This window comes from Pezoporus occidentalis, unplaced genomic scaffold, assembly GCF_034315485.1.
Source record: "Pezoporus occidentalis ecotype Australia unplaced genomic scaffold, CSIRO_AGI_Poc_V1 ctg98, whole genome shotgun sequence".
Classification (NCBI taxonomy): Eukaryota; Metazoa; Chordata; class Aves; order Psittaciformes; family Psittacidae; genus Pezoporus; species Pezoporus occidentalis.
In genome coordinates, this window is record NW_026916347.1 from 1,247,772 (window position 1) to 1,269,352 (window position 21,581).

Consider the following 21,581-nt stretch of genomic DNA (forward strand, 5'->3'; position numbering starts at 1 on the left):
GAACACTTGTGGTCTCTGGAAAGACCCTGCTACCTCTACCAGCTGATCCCATTTTCAGTGGCACCATCTGTCTGCCTCCCTCCTTGACCACTTTTAGCCCTAAGGCATTGCTCTCTTTGGTCACACCAAGTAACACAGCATCCTCTCTTGGCTAGAGGATGAGTTCTGACTCAATCCTCTCCACCTGTATTGCACTGTGCAACTGAGAGCAGTGGAAAGATACACAGTAATAATCACAGCGGGTTCATAATGACATATCAGCACCAGAAAGGCTTTGAATCAAGTATCAGTGCCAAGTATTTGTAGCAGATTTGCAACAATGGTATGCTGTGAGCTAGATTTAGGTGGAAAAATAATAGCTGAATGTGTCATTTGCAGGAAGCGTGATCATTACTTCTGTACACGCACACCCCAACATATCTGGAAATGCAGCATATAACTGATGAAACTCAATTTCGGTTAAATAGCTCTTCTTAGAATGGTGTACTATCAACAAGCTCTGGGGGTTTCAGAAGGGGCTACACAGGCAGCCAAGCATTTCCATACTATCTCCTTCACATGTATTCAATCTGCCTTATTGGCTAGGATATTATACTATTCTAAACGAAAATATAAGGCACTTTCTTATTAGACCTCAGAGCTGATGAAAATTTTTCCATGTATTTAAGCTTCTGTGCAGCATCCCACTACTGTAACTACTATAATTGGTTTTGTCCTACAAATTGCTTGCAACAGCTAACCCACCTGTAGACTGCAAAATGAAGTGTTGCAGCTTAGCACTGAGCTGCCTGGATGTGCAAAGCAGCATTTTGTATGAGATAAACCAAGGGGCTGATCAGAAGATACTTTTTCCCTAACTGCATAACAAAGCCATTGTGCTTCTGATGTGTCCATTGGCTAATCTGAAGTATGCCTGTATACTGAATGGGTAGAGCATCAAGAATCACTTACAAGATACAGGCCTGTAAGAGCAAGAGCAAACATTTAAAAATACTTACACAGTCACGCCTTGACAGCAATAGATTTCATGGTTCTAACAATAATTCAGTGTTGAAATGACAATAAAATAAAAAGCACACATCCAGTACATATTACAGGATGCACAGCTACACATATCTTAGAGAGAACAAGTCCAGAGGAAGGCCACGAGGACGATCTGGGGACTGGAGCACCTCCCGTATGAAGACAGGCTGAGAAAGTTGGGGCTGTTCAGCCTGGAGAAGAGAAGGCTGCGTGGAGACCTCATAGCAGCCTTCCAGTATCTGAAGGGGGCCTATAAGGATGCTGGGGAGGGACTCTTCATTAGGGACTGTAGTGACAGGACAAGCGGTAATGGGTTAAAACTTAAAGAGGGGAAGTTTAGATTGGACATAAGGAGGAAATTCTTTACTGTGAGGGTGGCGAGGCACTGGAATGGGTTGCCCAGGTGTCCTGGGTTCAGCAGTAGCAGTCATGTTTCTCCTTCTTGGTAGCTGGTGCAGTGCAGTGTTTTGACTTCGGCCTGGGTACAGAACTGATAGTGATGTTTTGGTTTGGCCAAGGACTTTGTGAGCCTCATGCTCTGCCAGGGAGGAAGGGAAGCCAGGAGGAAGCAGAGACAGGACACCTGACCCAAACTGACCAAAGAGGTATTCCGTATCACAGCACGTCATGCCCAGGATGTAACTGGGAGCTACCCAGAAGGGCTGGTATTCTGCAGGGTTGGTGCTTGGTTGGGCTGGGGGGGCGAGTTATCGGTCGGCTGGTGATGAGGTGTTATATTCTCTTCCCTTGTTATTTCCTTTATCATTATTATCACTGGTGGTAGCAGTAGTGATCTGTGTTATACCTTAGTTACTAAACTGTTCTTATCTCAACCCGTGGGAGTTCCATTCTTTTCGATTCTCCTCTCCGTCCCTCCAGGAGTAGGGGGAGGGAAAGAAGGGGGGGGAGTGAGTGAACGAGTTACCTGACTGGGTTTAAACCACGACAGTTCTTTTTGGCGCCCAACCTGGGGCACGAAGGGTTGAGATAACGACAGATTTGACTGGATTAACAATCACTCGTCACAATGCTGATTTATTGGCTCTCAGAGTTGTTCCTCTTGATCTCACAGCTTCAGAATGTTGTAACTTACTTAGAGCCGGTATTTGCTGTGTTAGTGTTTATCAAGCGTGGGGCTTGGGCCTCACTGTGCTTTATGGCAATGGCTTGTAATACGGGTGGGCTCCAGCAGCAGGGCGGGACGGACGTGGCCGTGGACTTGTACCTGGCCGTCCGGCTGCTCTTCACCGTCCTGGCCCTCACCCTACTCTCCATCTTCGTGAGGCTGCGGGGAGCAGAGGGGGAGCGGCCCCAGGAGCCGGCGGCTGCTGAAGCGGCCCGGGAGAGCGGCCCCGGGGAGCAAGCGGCGGCGGGAGCGGGGCCGGAGGCCGCGAGGGGACGGCTGCCGGTGGAGGAGGTCGGGGCGGTCGAGGAGCAGAAGGAAGCGGCTGCCGAGCAACGGGATAAGGCGGTGGAGCCCCGTGGCCGAGCCGAGCCCCGTGGCCGAGCCGAGCCCCGTGGCCGAGCCGAGCCCCGTGGCCGAGCCGAGCCCCGCGACAGCCGAGAGCATTCCCTGGAAGGCGCCCGCCAAGCCCCAGAAGGATGCAGGAGACCACGCAGCATTTCCCAGCAAGGCAGAGGAGGAAGAGCTGGACTCAGGAAAAGAGAAGCTGGTGGTGGGAGAGCCGGCAAGCACAGCAGCTGCACCAGCCCCAGTGACAAGTACAGCAGCTACACCAGCCCCAGTGACAAGTACAGCAGCATCAACTGAGAGTTCTGAAGGTTTCGAATGGCCTTTGGGTATCCTTGGGACCTGCCTGCTGATTGTGATGGGGATCAGCATGTTGGCACACACACAGACTGTGTTCTACCCACAACCATTTTGTCTGATCTCAAAAGTTAAGCAGAGTCAGGTTTGGGTCTTGTCTGGGGTCAGACGACGATGCAGGGGGACCAAGAGATTTTCCCCAAGGCTGGACAGTCAGGAGTGGCAGGGTGTGTGGGACAGTATGGGCAAGTATCTAGTCCACTGGGCCCCTCCAGTGCTTTGGAAGCATCGGAGATGGAAGGCAGCTGTATGGAGTCCCCAGCAGTAAGCTGCAGAAACTGCTTAAGGGGACAGTGAATTATTTTAAGCCTGGTGGGCCCATGGCACTTCAGGCCATCAGAGCAGAGATGCAACACAGAGATGGACTCATGATCGAGGGGTGGACTTAGCAATGGACACTATTGCCCAGGTTATTCACGAGTGTGAACACTGCACACAGTCTCTCCTGCTCTGGAAGACTGGTACAAGAGATGGAGCCTGGCATCATGGACCAGATGGACGCAGCAGCTTTATAGCTACTGGTCCATGCACTTAGATAAGAGTGATGGTATATTGAAAATGTGGGATCTGAGCATGACGTGAATGGTATGGAATAAGGGGTGGATAATGTCCTGGGTTCAGCAGTAGCAGGCATGTTTCTCCTTCTTGGTAGCTGGTGCAGTGCAGTGTTTTGACTTTCGGCCTGGGTACAGAACTGATAGTGATGTTTTGGTTTGGCCAAGGACTTTGTGAGCCTCATGCTCTGCCAGGGAGGAAGGGAAGCCAGGAGGAAGCAGAGACAGGACACCTGACCCAATCTGACCAAAGAGGTATTCCATACCACAGCACGTCATGCCCAGGATGTAACTGGGAGTTAGCCGGAAGGGCTTGGAGACTGCAGGGTTGGAGGAGGTATCGGTCGGAGCTTGGTCGCGCTTGGGGGGGGGAGTTATCGGTCGGCTGGTGATGAGGTGTTGTATTCTCTTCCCTTGTTATTTCCTTTATCATTATTATCATTGGTGGTAGCAGTAGTGATTTGTGTTATACCTTAGTTACTAAACTGTTCTTATCTCAACCCGTGGGAGTTGCATTCTTTTCGATTCTCCTCTCCGTCCCTCCGGGAGTAGGGGGAAGGAAAAAAGGAGGGGGGGGTGAGTGAACAAGTTACCTGACTGGGTTTAAACCACAACACCAGGGAACTTGTGAATGCTCCATCCCTGGCGGTGTTCAAGGCCAGGTTGGACAGAGCCTTGGGTGACATGGTTTCGTGTGAGGTGTCCCTGCCCATGGCAGGGGGGTTGGAGCTTGATGATCTGAAGGTCCTTTCCAACCTTAACTATTCTATGATTCTATGATTATGTCAGATAACTGATGGTATAAAAGAACATACTTGAGTGATGGTTTTGGAACGATTTTCTCCCCAGGATAAGATCTCAGACATTTGTCATCTATCTTGGTCCTACCAAGCTAAGGAGGCTGACAGTGTGAAAGAGAAAACCTACTGTAGCTTCCACTTCATTTGACCTGTAAAGAGTATCTACAAAACACCAGAGTTCTAATGTTTCAGAAGCAGCTATCAATAACAGACAGGCATAAGAAGCATTTTTTTACTAGTCGCATTACCGCATATATTACCCCAGTTTTGAAATGAAAGAAAACCCAGTATCCCCAAGTTTATCAAAGACTGAGTTCATATTGAGGAACATACCTTTGAAATGTTACTAGAGCGGCTCACAGAATGTCCCAAAGCCTTCTCATTCTGAAAGAGGAAGAATAGGATCGCTGTTAGCAACAGTGATCAGCAGCAACAAATCAGAGTTATGAAGATATACTAAAGCTGGTATTAGAAACAAAATTCCACAGAGAAAGACTTACAGCTGTTGCTTTTAAGGATGTTGCTTCTACTGACATGAACCTGATTTATGCTAATCACTAAATTGCTGTGTTTGCTTAACAAGATATTACCTTGCAGAAAATCACACAGCCAAGACAAGTACAAAGTGAGAAATACTAGAACAATGATTTATTCTCTCTATGAATACTGCAAACCCTTTTCTCAGATGAAGCAGATATGCTTCATCTGTATCTAAAGGCAAACATCCAACCACTAAAACTGAAAGCACTTGCTTAAAGAAAAACAGAAGTATCACAGTGATGTCCGGAAACAATTGTGAATAACCACATACATGTCATTTCAGGAGACAAAGCAGAATTACTGAGGAACATCCTTTTTACCAGAGAACTCAGAATTAAACTGGAAGATGAAAATGCAGAAGATGCAATTCTCAAAACTGGTATCACTGATGACTGTATCTGTTACTCACTTTTCAGTGTGCACACCGTGACTAGTAAGGATGACAATCTTACCTCCTACCAAAACAAACTGTAAGTTTCACCTGAGGTATTTCATTCTTTAAGGGTTCCTTGTTTCTGAACATCAGTTTACCGTATGTGTAAATGGACAAAATTGCTCCACTGGAAGAGCCTAGAAATTGCTCTGCAAAAACTTTTTTTCTTTCCTAAGCAAATATTATGAACAGGGGAAGTCACCACATTTGGTTACAGATCAGTACGTATGTTCTTTAAGTCTGGGAAGCCAGGATACAAATTGGTTTGAGATTTAAACCTTCCGAAAAAAGGGTAAATTTAGTACTTTCTCCTATGGGCTCTATGCTCAATAAGTGATTCTAGAAGTGCATCTTTTCATCTGGGATTTTAGGAGCCAAACTTTTTCACCTTTATTCCTGAATAAATTTAACTTAACAGAGACACTTTGACAGCACTGTCTTCCAGTTCTCATTGGCACTGACTGATTATATAGAGCTTGAGATCAGTAGTCCTGTATATTAACAAATGGGGACATAAAAAAACCCAAACCCCTTAATAGTCAATTGCTGTTACTCCTATGCCCAGCCTTGGGCATAGCACACTGATTTCAGACCTCCTGCCTATGGTTTGTTCCAATTCAAGTGACCTTCAATGACTGAAGCCCACATCAAGTCAGACCAGCTGGCTGGGTACCTAGCCATGCCCACACTTTCAGATCCATGCACTCTCATACACTTCTTCCTATAAGACATGCCCAGAGCAACTTCAGAGCTTTGTGTGGAGAAAAGGCAAGGCAAAAAAAAACTTCAGCACGTGCTTACATGTCCATGGTTCCGCAGGCTGTCCTTGCCTTATATATATATATATATATAAAAATACTGCTTGTCTCTCAGCACAGTCCCAGGCACTGCCTCAGCTGACAGATATAAATTGTACTTCCTCCCTTAAAAACTTGAAGAAGCAAATATAGCGTTCTGAAAACCTCTGTATGTAGGAGTTTGAATACCCAGAAAACAGTAAATTAATATTTCAGAAGAACAGAGGAGAAGCAACCAGGGAACCCCCACCAATTTTGAATGATGGACAACCTAAAAGTCAGCACGGATCAGTTTAAGGTCTGGAATAGTTGTGGCCTGCAAGGCTGAATTTTACCTCTGAGATGGCTATAAGCTTTTGTTACATAGGTAACACTATTCCTGGAAGAGAAATAAACATGTAAAGACATCCAAAAATATGGACATGAGGCTTACATGAAGTTTACATTAGATGGAACTACTGCCAGAACCAGTAGGGCTAAGAACCAACTCCAACCGTAAGAGAAGGACCTAGCTGATTTCATCAAAGGCAGTGTAACTATAGCAACAGGGGAAAAAAAAAAGTTCATTGAAGCTTCAGAAGTCAGAATGAAGAAAAAGGAGTCAGAGACATGTTCTCAAGCTATGATGATAAGAGATCAACACAAGCTGGCAAGCACAAAGACCTGTCATTGCCTATACATATGGTGTGGGGGGAAGCAGGCTGTGCTTGGCCTCCTAGGGACATGTAGAAGGTAAACAAAGCAAGACGATGTGGGACAAGGGAAAATGATAGTGAAGAGTGATACCCGTGGCCAAGAAATCTGCCTGAAGCAACACATACAGCTCCACACAGGGGCCAAGTCTGAAATCCAGCCATAGGTGTCAAAGACTTCTAGGTGAAATTCCTAAAGACAAAAATAAAAAGAGCAGAGGTTTCTTCACATTAACTCGACACTCCCCAAATACTGTTGTCTAGCTGAAGCAGCAGCCTGCAAGGGAGTATGACTGAACTTACACAGGCACCTGTGTTGAAAAGGATGCGCTAAAATTCAATAAGCACAAATAGGCTGGACGACAAGACCTGTATTTGCACAGCATGGTAAATGATGCAGAACAAACATACTCTTAGCTGTGCCACAGAAACTAGCCTTTCTGCCTCTGCTCGCAGAACTGATTTTATCTGATGGATGCCAGGAGCCTCTAAGAGAAAGATGCTCATATTACCTTTATTGATATACTGTTGGAAACATACCTATCAAAGGTTTCAGTCAGTAGACGACTATAAACAGCTGCTTTTGTTATTGAAATAGTGATCATTTTTAAACAACAAAGTGGTCTTGAAATACATTCCCTTAAGGATTACAGAATGCACACAAACATGTAATTAGGTAACTGTGATATTCCTAAAGGACTCCTAGCCACCTAAGTGCTCTTTCACATCTCAGATTCTTTATCACACAAAGCTGGCACATCAATAAGATGAACTGGAAATTCACTACAGCTTTAGCCCAGATTGGCCAAAATCTGTACTTTAAAGAGCTACTTACACCAAGCAGGAAAAGCATCAACTCAGCCATATTTTTATGGAGTAACAACTGACCCCACAGCCACTACCAGATCCAACAGAGACTGGCAAATAATGCAGTTTTCAGTCTGGTTGTCCTGTCAACTACCAAGCAGCCCCATAATCCAGATAAAATTGCTTCAGCCCTTGGACACCAACTGACCCTGTCTTAGCCTGTCCTTTAATCAAGGACATTGTTTGAAACAGCTGCTCTAAGTCTCAAGAGTTTTGTACATGCATACTTTAAAAAGTGTTGGGCTGAAAAGAGATAAACAACTGAACTGTGCTGTACAACAGCAATTTCCAGTTCACTTCGACTACACAAGCAGCACCCCTGCTGAAGAAAGAAAATACAGTCCTTTCTTTTCAGCGACTTGCAAAGGACCAAAAAAAAATATTTATTTTTTTTAAATCCTTAAACAACAACAGGAACATCTCTCAGTAATATAGTTCATGAAGCCCAGCTGGGCTGCTTAACTCTCTTTTACAAATAAAATAATAAACATCTATTCTTCAGAAAAAAACACCATGGAAGCCATTAAATAGAGCCAGTGCTTGCTGGTGTTTCCCATGCTGATAAACTGAGGATGCTGTTATATTTTCCAGTCACTAAGATACAAAAGTGCTGTAAGCCATGGAAGGACTCCTGGGATAGGTAGATTTTAATGGCAGGCACAGTTACTAAGTGAAGAACAAATAAACATTATTTTAAAGGCAAACAAACAAAAGCTCAATTTTCATACTTCATTTATCACCACTACATTCATCCTGGGATCTTTTATCAATTATTCACAAATTAACACTGACATAGAAATGGTTTCTATTACAGTACTATCACTACCCAACAAATAAATGTCTTCAGAGGTGTTTTCTAGTATGTGCCATTGCACAGTAGGACATATTCTAGTCTGGTAATTACAGCTCCAAACAATCTCTCCTTCCCTCTTGCAAAAGCATTAGTCTTTGCACTTGAATGAAAGGTCAAGACAAATGCAACATCCGCCAGCATGGACCATACAATTACCTCCGGTTAAAGCAAGTGTCACTCTACTTTAGCCAATCAGTCTTTTTGTATGCGATAATTGGAATTCTGATTTTTAAAACCATCCTACTCAACTAAAACCACTTGGCAGACACTTTAAAGAAAAAAATCTAGATAGGAAAAATTTACAAGTGCAACTTGTAACTTCTCCTGAGCCACTCACTGCCAGCTGCTGCTCTGACCTTCTCATCAGAGCCTGGCTCTAGGGAAACGCAGAGGAGGGCATAAGCAGGGAAATGGCTGAAAAGCAGAAAAACTGCTACCGCTTCCTATGGTGACATGTTCCTCTAAACTTTGGATGCACTTGCTTGCAACCCTCCCAACTTCGCTTTCCTTTTCTATCTCTCCCTTGAATTGCTCCCTTCTGTGAGTGACAGAGCTGCCTCCTTCCTTCAGCAGTTGCTTCAGCTCACATCTGCTTTCCTGCAGGGCTCTTCATCTTGCCTTCTCCACCTTGCTGGCTCATTTTCCCTTCTGCCACCATTTCTTGGTTACTCTTGCATGACAACTCTGACTTCTCAGTTCAGAGATCTAGAAACTGACACCTCCCTCCCATTCTCCCTTTTACCTCAGTCTTTCATATTCAGAACTTACATTTGTTTTACTCTTGCTTCCCTACCAAGATACCCATTTTCACTAAGCACAACAGATGTGTAACTTACACAGCCAAACCCAGAAGACTTGTGAACCCCAAACCACCAGTTCCTATCATGTGAGCCTGCAGGAGGGTCCCCACTCACTGATAACAATTCAGGCAGCCATAGCTGCTCTTGTGCGCTTACAAATACCAATGTACCATGATGACCCTTCTTCAAACTCAGATGTAGAACTAATGCACCTCAGCAAGTGGGCATCCTAAAGAAATGCAACTTGGATGTCCTTGCCAGGACGGAAAAGGGAAAGTTTCCAGGTAAAATAGTTTTGTGTTTCCAACACTTTGGTTTTCAGTCAATAAGGCAGGGACATACAATACAACAAAGGAAGCAGTCTCACAGCTTGTGTAGCCTTCTTCTGGCTACACCCTTGACTACCACCTGTGTTCAGTCCTAAAGTACGGCTAATACTAAATCGATCTTTAATCTCTGCTCATAGACCTGGAGATGTTGTTACTGCAATGCCCCAGCTGCAGATTCCTACAAGGTAAGTATTAATGCCTCAGCCCAACAGAGATACAGTTAAACAAATCAGGGCAGACTGGCTAGGGCACTGCCTACTTGTGGTTTTCTATGTGGAATCTGAAAGCCATTTTAATCTCATTTTGTGCATTACAATTGCATTTTACAATGATATATTAAGCACAATATCGTTATCCAGTAAAATCACTTACTGTTATCAACAAATGGCACAGGCAACATTTCAACAAAGTCTTCTGGGTTAATGGTTACTTTTCTTAATAAAAAACTTTGCAGAAGAGAATGGATTAGTAATAATTGCTCCCATTCATACAGCAATTCTCATTCTCAGATCTTATGAGAATTACAGAATGGGAGACAAAACACTGTCACTTGAAACGGTGAGGTGCTGAAGGACCATTGAAAAGCAAAGCAGCAAGTCAGGAGTGAAACTCAGTTGTCCCATCAAGTCCCATGATCATGAATGCACAGTTGTTCTACAGACACGCAGCCATACACACCCAGGTACTATTTCAGGTTTCATAACTGTATCAGATTTCCTAGCAACCTCTTTTCAGAATTTCTGCTAATCTTGTCCTGCAACCCTATACCTGAACAGTAGGGAATAAAAAGAACATGTGCTTTTAGTCTGGGGAGAGGGGTGATTGTTGTTGACAATATTGTCACATGCACTTAAATTGTCTGAAATGAGTAGAATGAGAGGAAAGAAATGGGAGAAGGCTTTGTGGATTATTTTCTTCATCTGTCATAACCAATGGATTGTTAAATTACAAAAGCTTTGTCAGCACTAGATCTTGTGACTGACAGAACCCGACATGTAATTACTTCAGTAGGAAATGGTATTTTGTATCATATCAACTGAACATGGCCTTTATTTCTTTGGCAGCAGGTTATCATGGAAGAGCAATAAATTTACTAACAGCTTAAAAAGCCAGTGCATGGCAAACTTTTTAAACCTTGCTCATTTCAAATTTTGTCCATAAAACACGATTAAATTTCATCAAAGTTTCATCAATGATTTTTGCATGCAGCTAGAAGAAGAATGGCATCTAATCAAAGAACCATAATGACATCTATACCTATTTATCCCTGGACACTGGAAAACAAGGTGGGGGGGGTGGTGGTGTTGATGGAAATCACACCACCTACTTCCTTCTTTGCCTTCCTGAAGCCCCAGTATAAATACTGAAAAAGGAATTCAAACAATCTGCCCCATCCATCTAGCTCAGTATTATCTGTTCTTGGATGATCCCACTTGATTTTCTCAGACGAGAAATTCACAAATGAGTGCAGAAACTCAGTAAAAGATTTCAGATCTTCCATCACAGTGGAAAATCTATAGCAAGTTCACTGCTGATTACTCAGCTCACTAACTTGCTCATTCATGTTCACATCAAGCCACTTCACATAGGGGGAGACAAACTCAGAAAAACAACCCGAAGGCAAAAAACAAGGCTGGAAGTAAAACACTGGAGAATTAACAAGCTTTGTTCCAGGTGCTGAACTTACAGCTGTGCCTGGAAACATCAGCAACAGAAATAAAATCACGAGATCATGTATCTTTAACTGGAAAGAAAAACCAACAAAAGCAAGACTACAGACGGAATGGCTTTAATGACAGACTTCAAGGAATTCAAAGCAAAGGCTCCTTCAAGGGTTTGGGAAGGGAAGTCAAGGAGTCTATCAGATCACAGACAAGAACTGTAAATGAGAGGAAATTCAAGGAACAAGGCAAACACAGCAGAATGTTGTAGTTAAACAAGACTCTTGCCTTGCCGTGTCTGCGCCACGATGTGGTCAGAAGCACAAAGCGCTTCATGTCCCCGCCTGCCTTGTTAACAGCTCTCAGAGCTCACATGGATGTGTCTGATACTGTGTAAACCTGACAGGCATGCAGATATGGTCTAACTGTGCCTAAGTCCTTACTCATTGTGTACTGATGTGTGCTCAGCCTTGCCAGGTCTGGTCTTAATGAGCACATGGGATACAATGTTTGGAGCCATTCTTGAGTCCAGCCATACAGTGGATAAGGTAAGGAAAGTATTCTCTTCAAAAATACCCTTTTCTCCATGGCTTTGTTCTCCAGACTTTTTCAACATACCATTTTTCTGGTTTTTGCATAGCTTTGCTTTACATGCAAAGGCTCCACAAAGTGCATCTGATTATGGATAACCTGCATCTCTAGCTGTCATTTCAAAATGGAGATCTTCCCTCTTTAATTGTCTGAGCTAGAAGATGACATGAAAGCCTTCCTCTTCCTGAGCTAAGGCTGCCCCATTTTGAAGAGCAAATTTTAATTTCTGCATAAGACCATCAGTCTGATACATTTCACTAAAATGACATTCATTTGCACACTCACTATCATTCACATGCTACATGCCCCATTTTTAACAAAGAAAGTAGACTGCAAAGTTTGGCATCCAACATGTTTTAAGGATGTTATTATCTTGCTGTTGCCAGCCAACCTGCCTGAAATGGATGCCTGCCTTTATATGATGTAACACATAAAAATGAATCCTTCCCTCAGGGATCAAATTACATAAACTACAAAAGACATATCTAAAAATATACACCTTTCTTGATAATGGAAGCAGGATGCATTAGTCTTACCTGTGTGACAGCAAAAATTGTTTCAAACAATTTCATGTATTTACAGAAGAGACAGAAAGATACAAACAGAGGAAGCCAGCAATTATAAACAGATTAAGATGAATAACATTCTATCTTTTGTGAAGTAACTGCACTTAATGCAACTGCTGGAATTCTCATGGTACACTACACATGTCAATATGCCAAAGCAATTGACTATTTTAAACACTCACAGATTAAAAAACCCTCTAGGCAACTGGCAATTTGGAATTTCTCAAGCTGCCAACAGACACAGGAAGCCTGCAGCTCAGATGAACTCTCCAGAGAGCTGGCCTTTCTCAGTGTCTACACGACTTCGCAGGTTCAGTTGCTTACTGTGGGACGATGCTGTGGGCTAGCACACGCTTCTTGGGCAGGGTGGCAGGGGGCTATGTAGTTTGCGCATCATGCACAACTTGGATGTGATGCACCTGCCTAGCTCACTGCCTCTGCTCAGCTAAGAAGGTCCATAAAGCTTCTCTGGTTTCCAACTCATACCAACAACATATACTGTTAAAACAGTGACTCACAGAATCATCTCCTAGCCAAGAATACAAAGGCTTCCTGAATCTGAAAACAGATTCAAAACAGTAATAGAAAACTGGTTACTTCCAAACCCAAACTTGATAGCTTGAGTTGCTTCTATTTTGCTCAGGGATTTTATCTCATCTTTATCTTATTTCTTTTCCTCCCTTTCCATCTTAACATATTATGACTGCTTGTTAACTTATTTCTGACTGCACAGACCGTAAAGGCAAACAATATTCCCTATAGCAATTAGAGAAGTCACTTCCCAAATGATTCTGGGAAAGCATTCAGGACATTTCTGGTAACATTTAAAATGATGTTGCCAAAAGCACATGAGAGAACAAAATGCTCTCAAAAGAGCACTTATTGTTATCCGACCTGTTTAGTACTAACTACTCAGTACAGACCAGCTTGGTTTTGCCTGAAATTTCATTTTCCCATTTTTATCACTTTGCAAAATATTCTGACCAGCAGCATTTCAAACTCCCTTAGTGTTAAATGATCACACAAACTTAGGTAAATTATGAACTGGGCCCTACAGACCCCATTGAAGTTACTTAGCCAAACACTGGTTAGAATAAGATCCTTGTAAAATTCTAACCTGTGATGTTCTGAACAGCTTTAAGCACATTACATTTCTTAGGACCATTGTTTGTAAGCTCAGAGAACACACAAAAAATAATATTTTTTTTTAAATATTTAACCATCCTTACAGAAATAAACCAACACTACTTAAGGAAACACTTCTTTAGGAAGAAAGATGAATCATAGCTAAGAGAAAAGGTACTCTTCATTTAAAGGGTAGTTTATTTAAAACTGCAGAACAAGAATCTTTCAAAGCATAAATCTACTACTAAAATATATTAATTTTTATTATTTTATTTATTACTAAAAATGTATTAAGTAACTGTTCAGTTTCTGGCTAATTACCCAGGAAATTCATGTGTCAATCGACTACTTACCCCAAGTCACTTAAAGAACATGCATGTGTGAATGCACACACTTATATACATAAAGTTTGTTAAGAAAAAAACCTACGCACAGCCAACTACCCTCTCTTTCTCCAAAACATAACTCTTGATACCAGAAACAAAGGAAACAAACTCTCTAGGTGTAGCAGGTTACTCCAAGCAGTAAGCCAAGAACATTTTGTCAGGGAAGCACAGCTGGTCTCACATGAGCCCTCACCTGAGGCTTTAGGATGCAGCCAACTAGCGCATGTCCACAAAAATCTACATGGGGAGATGCAGAAGAAGAATACTGGGGACAATATCATTCATGAGCACTCACTGTGCTGTCAGCGTTCTGCACTGTTGGTGCTGTGAACATTTCAAGTCATTATACTAGTAGAGTACCAGCGCATGGCAAAAACCTGGTAAGGCTGTGCTTTGAAACACCTGGCTACATCCCCAGCCTGCTATGCTGTCACTAACCACCCCCTTCCACAGCACAGCCCTGCCAAGTCATTTTTGCAATCATGTATTTCTGGGCTTTCTGCAAAATTCAGATCTGAATAAGACAGTGCTTCCCCAGGACTGTCTTTCAGACCATCCCCTTTGCTCACGCTCCTGTGTGAGCAATAGTAACTCAAAATGGCCATTTCTTACTGACAACACAATTCCATGATTTGTACAGTGCTAAAAGCTGCAGAAGCCTCTTCTCTTAAACAAAAAGGATTTAACACACAATAAACGTATTTGGTTTTTAGTCTAAGAATCCGTAGTCATTAAATTCATTTCCATATTTGGGGTGTTGCACTTGAAATATCAACATACTCAGTAACAGAACTAAGGGTGCTGGTTCCCAAGAGTCACAGATAAACAGGTTACAGAAACCAGCAAACAAGGGGTGTGCTGAGAAATACTGCATTCTTCAATCTCAAGCAGATACTCTGGCAGTCACTCTGAGGATGTTTAGGACCTGTTACTCATAGGTGAAAATCCTGCTGATTCTGGCTACCTTTCAGTCATGCAGCAGGAGCAGGGAAAGTACAGCACCACACATCACAGACATGCAAGGGAAGAAAAATGAAAATGAAGGGAAAGTAAAGGATAGAAGCAGAATTTTAATGTGTTCCATTAGTCTTTCCTGTATATCACTCATTAAGTGGGTGCCTGATACAGGAGGAGGGTAAGAATTCAGCATCTATCTTCAAGTCTGTTAACACCACCTAAATCCATGTCTAACACCTGATGCTATCTAGTTTACCAATATTGATTGCTGGTCTATGTTTACACCATGTTCCCACCTTCTTTGCTATGTCTGTCACAACAGCATATGCCCACAAATGAAAATCAATTAAAGAAATCTTTCTGGTGGAAGGCAAGTGCTCAGAAGATTGAGATTCTCTACATTCCTCATTTCCTACTCTCAGAGTGGATAACACAACACAGGAGGCTGACAGGATGAAAACAAAATCCTACAGGAGATTTATGTTTGTTTAGGAAGGTCATTTCAACTATTTTATTTACAGAAGTGATTGAAGAAAATGAGATGGCATGGCCATAAAGAGTAAGAGGAAAGTCTTCTACAGTGGCACTGAAAGCGAAATGGTCCCTATTCTGTAGGAAATATATTTTCTAGTTCCATATTCAGCAACACTATTTCTTGAATAGGAGACTGTATCAGATCTTTTCTCTCTTCACAGTGCAGCAGCATTCAACAAAGCAAACAAGGAGAAGGAATGGGTGGAAAACTGAAACCATATCAAAACCAGTGGCAGGTCAACAGCTTTTGCATACGGTCACTAGAGGTTAAATCCCAGCTTTATGTAAGACAAGGGGAATTCCACCACTAACGTCAATCGGCCCAGGAGTTTAGCCTCTGTTAGTAAGAGATGCTGCAGAAATGCAAAGAATTTAGCAACAGACGAATGGGGTGATCAACAGTAAGACAAGTCTTTATATGAAAACAGCTGAAGCAATAGATTATTAAAAGTGAAAGTAAACAAATAAAGTTAAGGAAAGTAACAAGACTTTACAGTTGTGCTTCACACATTCAGAACACCAGGAAGCAGATTCAAACCAGCTACTGCAGGCTAAGACACACAGACTTGGATGAATTATTTCCTGGAGGAAGCAATAAACCAGCACTCCATGTACACACAGTGGTCCCACCAAAAGCAACAAGAAATGTCTGCAGTTTCAGGAAGACTCATACTGAGCCACTGATCACATCCTGATCTGAAAAAAAAAAAGTATTTCAGTAACTACAGCTGGTATTAAGCACACTGTTGCAGATTGGGACCTAAAGTAGTTGTAAAAATACTGATTTCCTTAAAGTGTGAGAAACAGAAGGAATTGCAGTAAAAGTCGGCTAGAAAAACATGTGTTTGCCTTTGCAAACAGAAATCTACGTTTACTTCATGTTCAGCAGGGAGAGGCAGGAGCACATCTAAAAGAACCCGTATGCAAGAAGGGACTGCTCCGCAATGCTGTCATGGTTTAAGGCTGGCCAGCAACTAAGGACCATGCAGCCACTCACTCACTCCCCCTGTTTTGGTGTGACGGGGAGGAGAACCAGAAAAAGGGAAAACCTGTGAGCTAAGAACAGTTTAATAACTGAAGTAAATAATAACAATACTATCACTACTACTAAAAATGACGAAAAGGAGAGGGAGAGATGAGTAAAGCCCAAGAAAGACAAATGATTCACAATTCACAAAATTATTGCCCACCACCTGCTGACTGATTCCCCAGTTTATCAGGCCAACTTCACCCAGTTTATATACTGAGCATGATGTACTATGATATGGAATATCTCTTTGGCTAGTATGGGTCAGCTGTCCTGGCTGTGCTCCCTTCCCAGCTTCTTATGTGCCTTCTTACTGGAAGAACATGAGTAACTGAAAAGTCCTTGACTTAGGGTAAACACTACTTAACAACACTGTAACATCAGTGTTTTATCAACACTGTCCTCATATTAAAGCCAAACAACAGCAACGTACCCAGCTACTAAGGAAAAAATTAACTCTATCACAGATGAAACCAGAACAAGTGCTAACACTGAGCAACACTGAGCTGCACTGGCTAAGTAAAGCATGGATGAGTCCAGTGACCCAATACAGTAAGACAGTCAACCTGAAGGCCAACAAACAGTAAATGCAAAGTAGAACTTTCAGTTTATTTTATTTTGGTTTTTTTGAGCGCGTGGTGTGAATATGGAGTATGGTGCTCAGAGCACCCCTAATCATCACTCCTGGTCAGGGCAGCTATAGCTGAAAAAGGGATGTTCTGTGTAGGCAGCACCGCTTCCCATCACTGTGATCCTAAAATCATCAGGTTACAGCGGAATACTGTTTGAGGCAATTGAGGATGACTAACAAAACCTACCAGCTGAAATCTTCCAGAAGAGCGCTGCTCTTCACCCAGTTGGAAAGCTTCAGTCTAATAAGGAGGTTGAAGTTTTTGTGTGTCTGAAGAAGCTGAATGCTGGCAGCTGCATAAGAACTAAATTTACCACCGCAGTCCCAGGAACGCCTGCATTTTCTCCTAAAATAAAATCTCTGGTCCATTAGCCTATTGGAATAGAAGATTTTCCTTCCACTTAATTGTAGACATTTACTCATTCTCTTTTTGCAACTCTCATGTTCCAGTTCCAGTAAAATCCTGCTTGGTTTCAGAGTTTTTTAAGGAAGCATGCATACACATCAGCTCAAAAGTACTAATAATATGCAGGTACTATGAAACAATTCACTTCACTGGGTCCCTTTGCTCTTACATTTATTCCTATGAAACAGAAAATGAAATGCAGCTGTCAACAGTGCTGGCTGACCTACTGGGGACTGTACTGCATTCCTGCACACGCGCTGACATAGCATTTTCTAAAGTTTATTTGCCAGGGGAAAGGGTTATAAATAAGTCTCATATTCACAGTAAATCTCCTGCCCTTCATTCCCTAGAGCTTTGAGCGAGGGCGGTTTTTGTGTCACAGGAAATTGCATCAAAGTTTTCCGAAAAAGTGTATTAGCTTATACAATCTGCTTTTGCCAAACTGCCTTTAAACTGACCTCCACCAAAGCTAGATTTAAAAAAAGCTCAGTGCTCTACACATTATCTCTGCAGCTGTTTTATTTTATTAAAATAAAATTTGTATTTTCGTAACTAATTTTTTAAAAGCCACAAAGTACTACTAAATGATCACTTCTGTATACCTTCTGAAAATACATATAGTTCTCTATGGAGGCTGTCTTCTCTTGGGCTCTACACTAGTAACTGAGTGAGAAGGTGTAGCAATAAAAGAGGGGCTTCATCACAGGCTCTAGAACCCAGCAGAGAGGATTCACTTAAAGAGTAGGGTGCTCAGTTTGGAAGCTTTGCCTGGGCATCATACTGAAAACATTTGCTGATCCTGTTACACCAAGGTTCTGATCCAGAACTTGAACTTCCCAGTCTACATACCTGCCCTGGGTTCAGCAGTAGCAGTCATCCCCCAAATCTATTTCTGATTCCTCTTAGTTTTGAATATACAAAAGATAAAATTATTCCCAAATATAAGCACTATCCTTAGTTTTAAAGGAGCCTTTCAGAAAAGAAGTAACATGTAGGCATTCTCTATAAGACAGATGATTTTGCCAGATAAGTACTCTGGGGAAAGCCAGGAGTGCAGGGGAAGGATTAGCCATTGCTGAGCTGCATCTTGCAGCGCAGGCAGTGGGACTGATGAAACTGATGAAGTAGCATGGGCTAAGGATGCAATCTGCAAGAACAACTGGACTGTACTCCAAAATACATGTTTTAAGGAAGTTGAAATGTCCCTGTGTTTTCACAGGCATCCAGGAGGAAATTCATTGCTGGGATTAAATAATTTATGTTAGGCAAGACCTGAGGCTGGGGAACAGGGATTTCTGCAAGAAAACGAAAAAAAAGCACCATGAACAATGGGAACTGACCCACAGGAAAATGCAGGAAGGACTGGTGCTTGTAAAGGGTAATCACTTAAAAACTGATCAAAAGATACCGTTCACCTGTAGTTATGACAGACTGACTGATTTTTAATAATCCTCAAAATAGGGAGATGGGGATATTTAAATACAAGGTCTGGCAAAAGCCTGTGACTCCTTAGATATGTTCCTTATAGGCTTCAAGTAACCTTACCTTGCAAACTCTTCACAACACATGGGAAGGAAGAAAACATCTCTCTAGTGAAAAGCAGCTGGACAAACCTCTTTCAGTCATTTAAAATTCAAAGCTCTAAAAATTCAAAAGTAGTGAAATCAGCAGTCTTATCCTGCAGGTAAGAACAAAGGAGCACAGCAGAGAGGTAAATTAGAAAAGCAAGCATTCAAAGGGACAAGCGTCCAGTTCTCTATGAACACTCAAAAAATTTAATACCTTTTTTGCAAGGTTCCTTAATACTATCTGCTGCTAGTACCCTGGAGGACAGAATGGATGATATCAAAAAGAGGATATGAAATTTTAAGAACCTCTCTTAACATAAACATGCATATGGGTAACACCCAAATCACCACTGAACATAAACCTGTACCACAGGATTGAAACTTCAGCACACAACAAACATGCTTCTTGTATAGCATCTGTCCTCCAAAACAGTTTTCCCTCTCCAGAGGGAATATTGCACTTGTGCAGTGCTGAAAAGCACTAGGGAGCAACTCAAAATAAGAGCTGAGAGAATATGTAAGATAAACTATAAGAGGGACACAATCAGGCCAGTTTGCAATTTACAGCCTCTCGCAAAACATGTTTCTGGAATCTGACATCAGTATCCTGAAGCAGACAAATGTGGCCATCACTTGGCAGAGGAGAGACCTGAGTCACAGGGCAGTTATGCTGCCTGGTGTGAAATTCACCCTTACTTGTCCTACTCTTACATGCGGTGTTGCTCAGTGTCACAGCCTGAAGCTGTGTCCTCTTACAGGCACATGGATGAATAGCATGTGTGGTGTGTGGTTTGCACAGGATGAGTTTTATGTAGAGTGAAGCCATGCCAAAGCAAGGAGAACATGATTGAGATCTCTCCCTTCCATTTTTCTCAGTCATAGAATGTACATATCCCAGCTGAATCTTATCAGGGCATTCATTTTCATATGGCATATCAGACTTTGGGATCTGCCTCCTGGAACCCACCACCTGGCAAAGCACTAACTACACCTTAGTAAGCCATTCCTCCAAGACAGAAGAATGGTCTCATTCACCCCACCAATCTTCCCCCCTGAAACTTGTCTATTTGTCCTCACCACTTGTAGATGGGCAAATCCTCCTTGCGCTTCCCTGGCCACACAATGGCCTTCAGATCTCTAATCATGGTGGTCAATGAGAATGCAGAAGGTACTCCACAATGCCCTCATGCCTGTGCTTGGAGACAAGCAAACTGAAGGTGATGCAATCAATGCATTAACCTTCAAAGATGCCTGCTTCTGGGTTACAAGTTTACAAGTTTCAAGTAACTTGGGGGTTACAAGTGAGGCACCATAGCATAAGAAATCTACAGGCTTCTGAAATCAAGTTGGGATTTGGGATCTTGAGATGTGTTAGGATTTTGGGATTCAAGATTAAAAAATACTACTTTGGACACTAGTTGTGTGGGGACTCCTAATCCAGGTACATTGATATTTAACTTTTTCCAACATTTGGTAAGCACAGAAACCCTTCTGCTCGTGCTCCCAAGCACACGGGCATAACTGGAGCATAGCAGTGGAACTGAAGTAAGAGGATTACATCTCAGGAGGGATGCTTTGGTGCCAGACTAGGTTTAAGGGGATTAAAAAATAGGAGCTGCTTCACAGAGTGACAGGGTGAAAAACAGCAAAGCCCACACACTAACAAACATTGCCTATAAGTAAGCATTGCTTCATATCCTTCAGCAGCACAGAGATAGAGTGAGCAGAATAGCAGATGACCAGTGACCATCAAGTGCATCTTTAGCCACCTCAACTGTCCCTAGTACCACCTTAACTCACATCATGCCTGCAATTTCTCTTTGTGCTTTTTATAACCCTTATTTCTTCTTAGCTGCTGCTCTTCCTACATGAACCAGTCCTTTTCTTCTTTCTATTAGTATCTATATTGTCTTTCTCTGTATCATTCCCCATCACCACTGGAAAACAATTTGGAAATACTTTTTAATTCAGCGCAAGAAAAGATGTCGGGATGCTATACATAGGAGGGTGACTTCCATATCAAGAAACTAGAATGGATAGAAACATAGTCATCTTCATAAGATCTAATCCTGGCTACAAAAGGGAACTCCTGTAAGCTTTAGAAAAAAGGACTGCCATCAGTTTTAAATCCAGGAGGATTTTATTTTTGTGTTAACTAACACTCCTCAAAGGTGAAGCATTAGATTTGGCTTCAAGTTCAATATGCCCTTCTAACAAATACTTAAAAGAAGCAGTGCTTTTATTCCCTGAAAGATATGGAGTTAAATTCACTAACAAGAGTTTCAAATGCTGGAGGGCATAGCATGAGTGGAACATCCTATCTGGATGTAATTTAGAAATCAGAAAACTGTGCCAAATTCAACTGATGCTTTCAAGAAAGAAGAAAATTCAGGAACAGGGGTGTATGGTGCTACATACTGTAACGCATGACAAAAGGCTGCAATTGCTTTGGAAAGCTTTTAACCTCATCCAAGAAAATTTAAAGATGACTACAGCAACCTGGCAACAGACACTGAGAGGGATACAGGCATATTGAGTAGCATATTTATGTCAAATGCGTTAAAATACACACATACACATATAAATACATAGGTATTTTAAAAAAGCCTCTAC

At 42.2% G+C, this 21,581-nt stretch overlaps 1 protein-coding gene across 8 annotated transcripts in view; it reads right to left on the minus strand.

Moving 5' to 3' along the window:
- Window positions 1–21,581, minus strand: part of MARCHF8 (membrane associated ring-CH-type finger 8) — a 103,000-nt gene that overhangs the window by 22,042 nt on the left and 59,377 nt on the right. For all 8 annotated transcript variants that reach the window (XM_062606684.1, XM_062606683.1, XM_062606685.1 and 5 more), the window contains one exon: window positions 4,539–4,589. In XM_062606684.1, coding sequence (XP_062462668.1) covers window positions 4,539–4,589 — 51 coding nt within the window. The remainder of the gene's footprint in view (window positions 1–4,538; window positions 4,590–21,581) is intronic.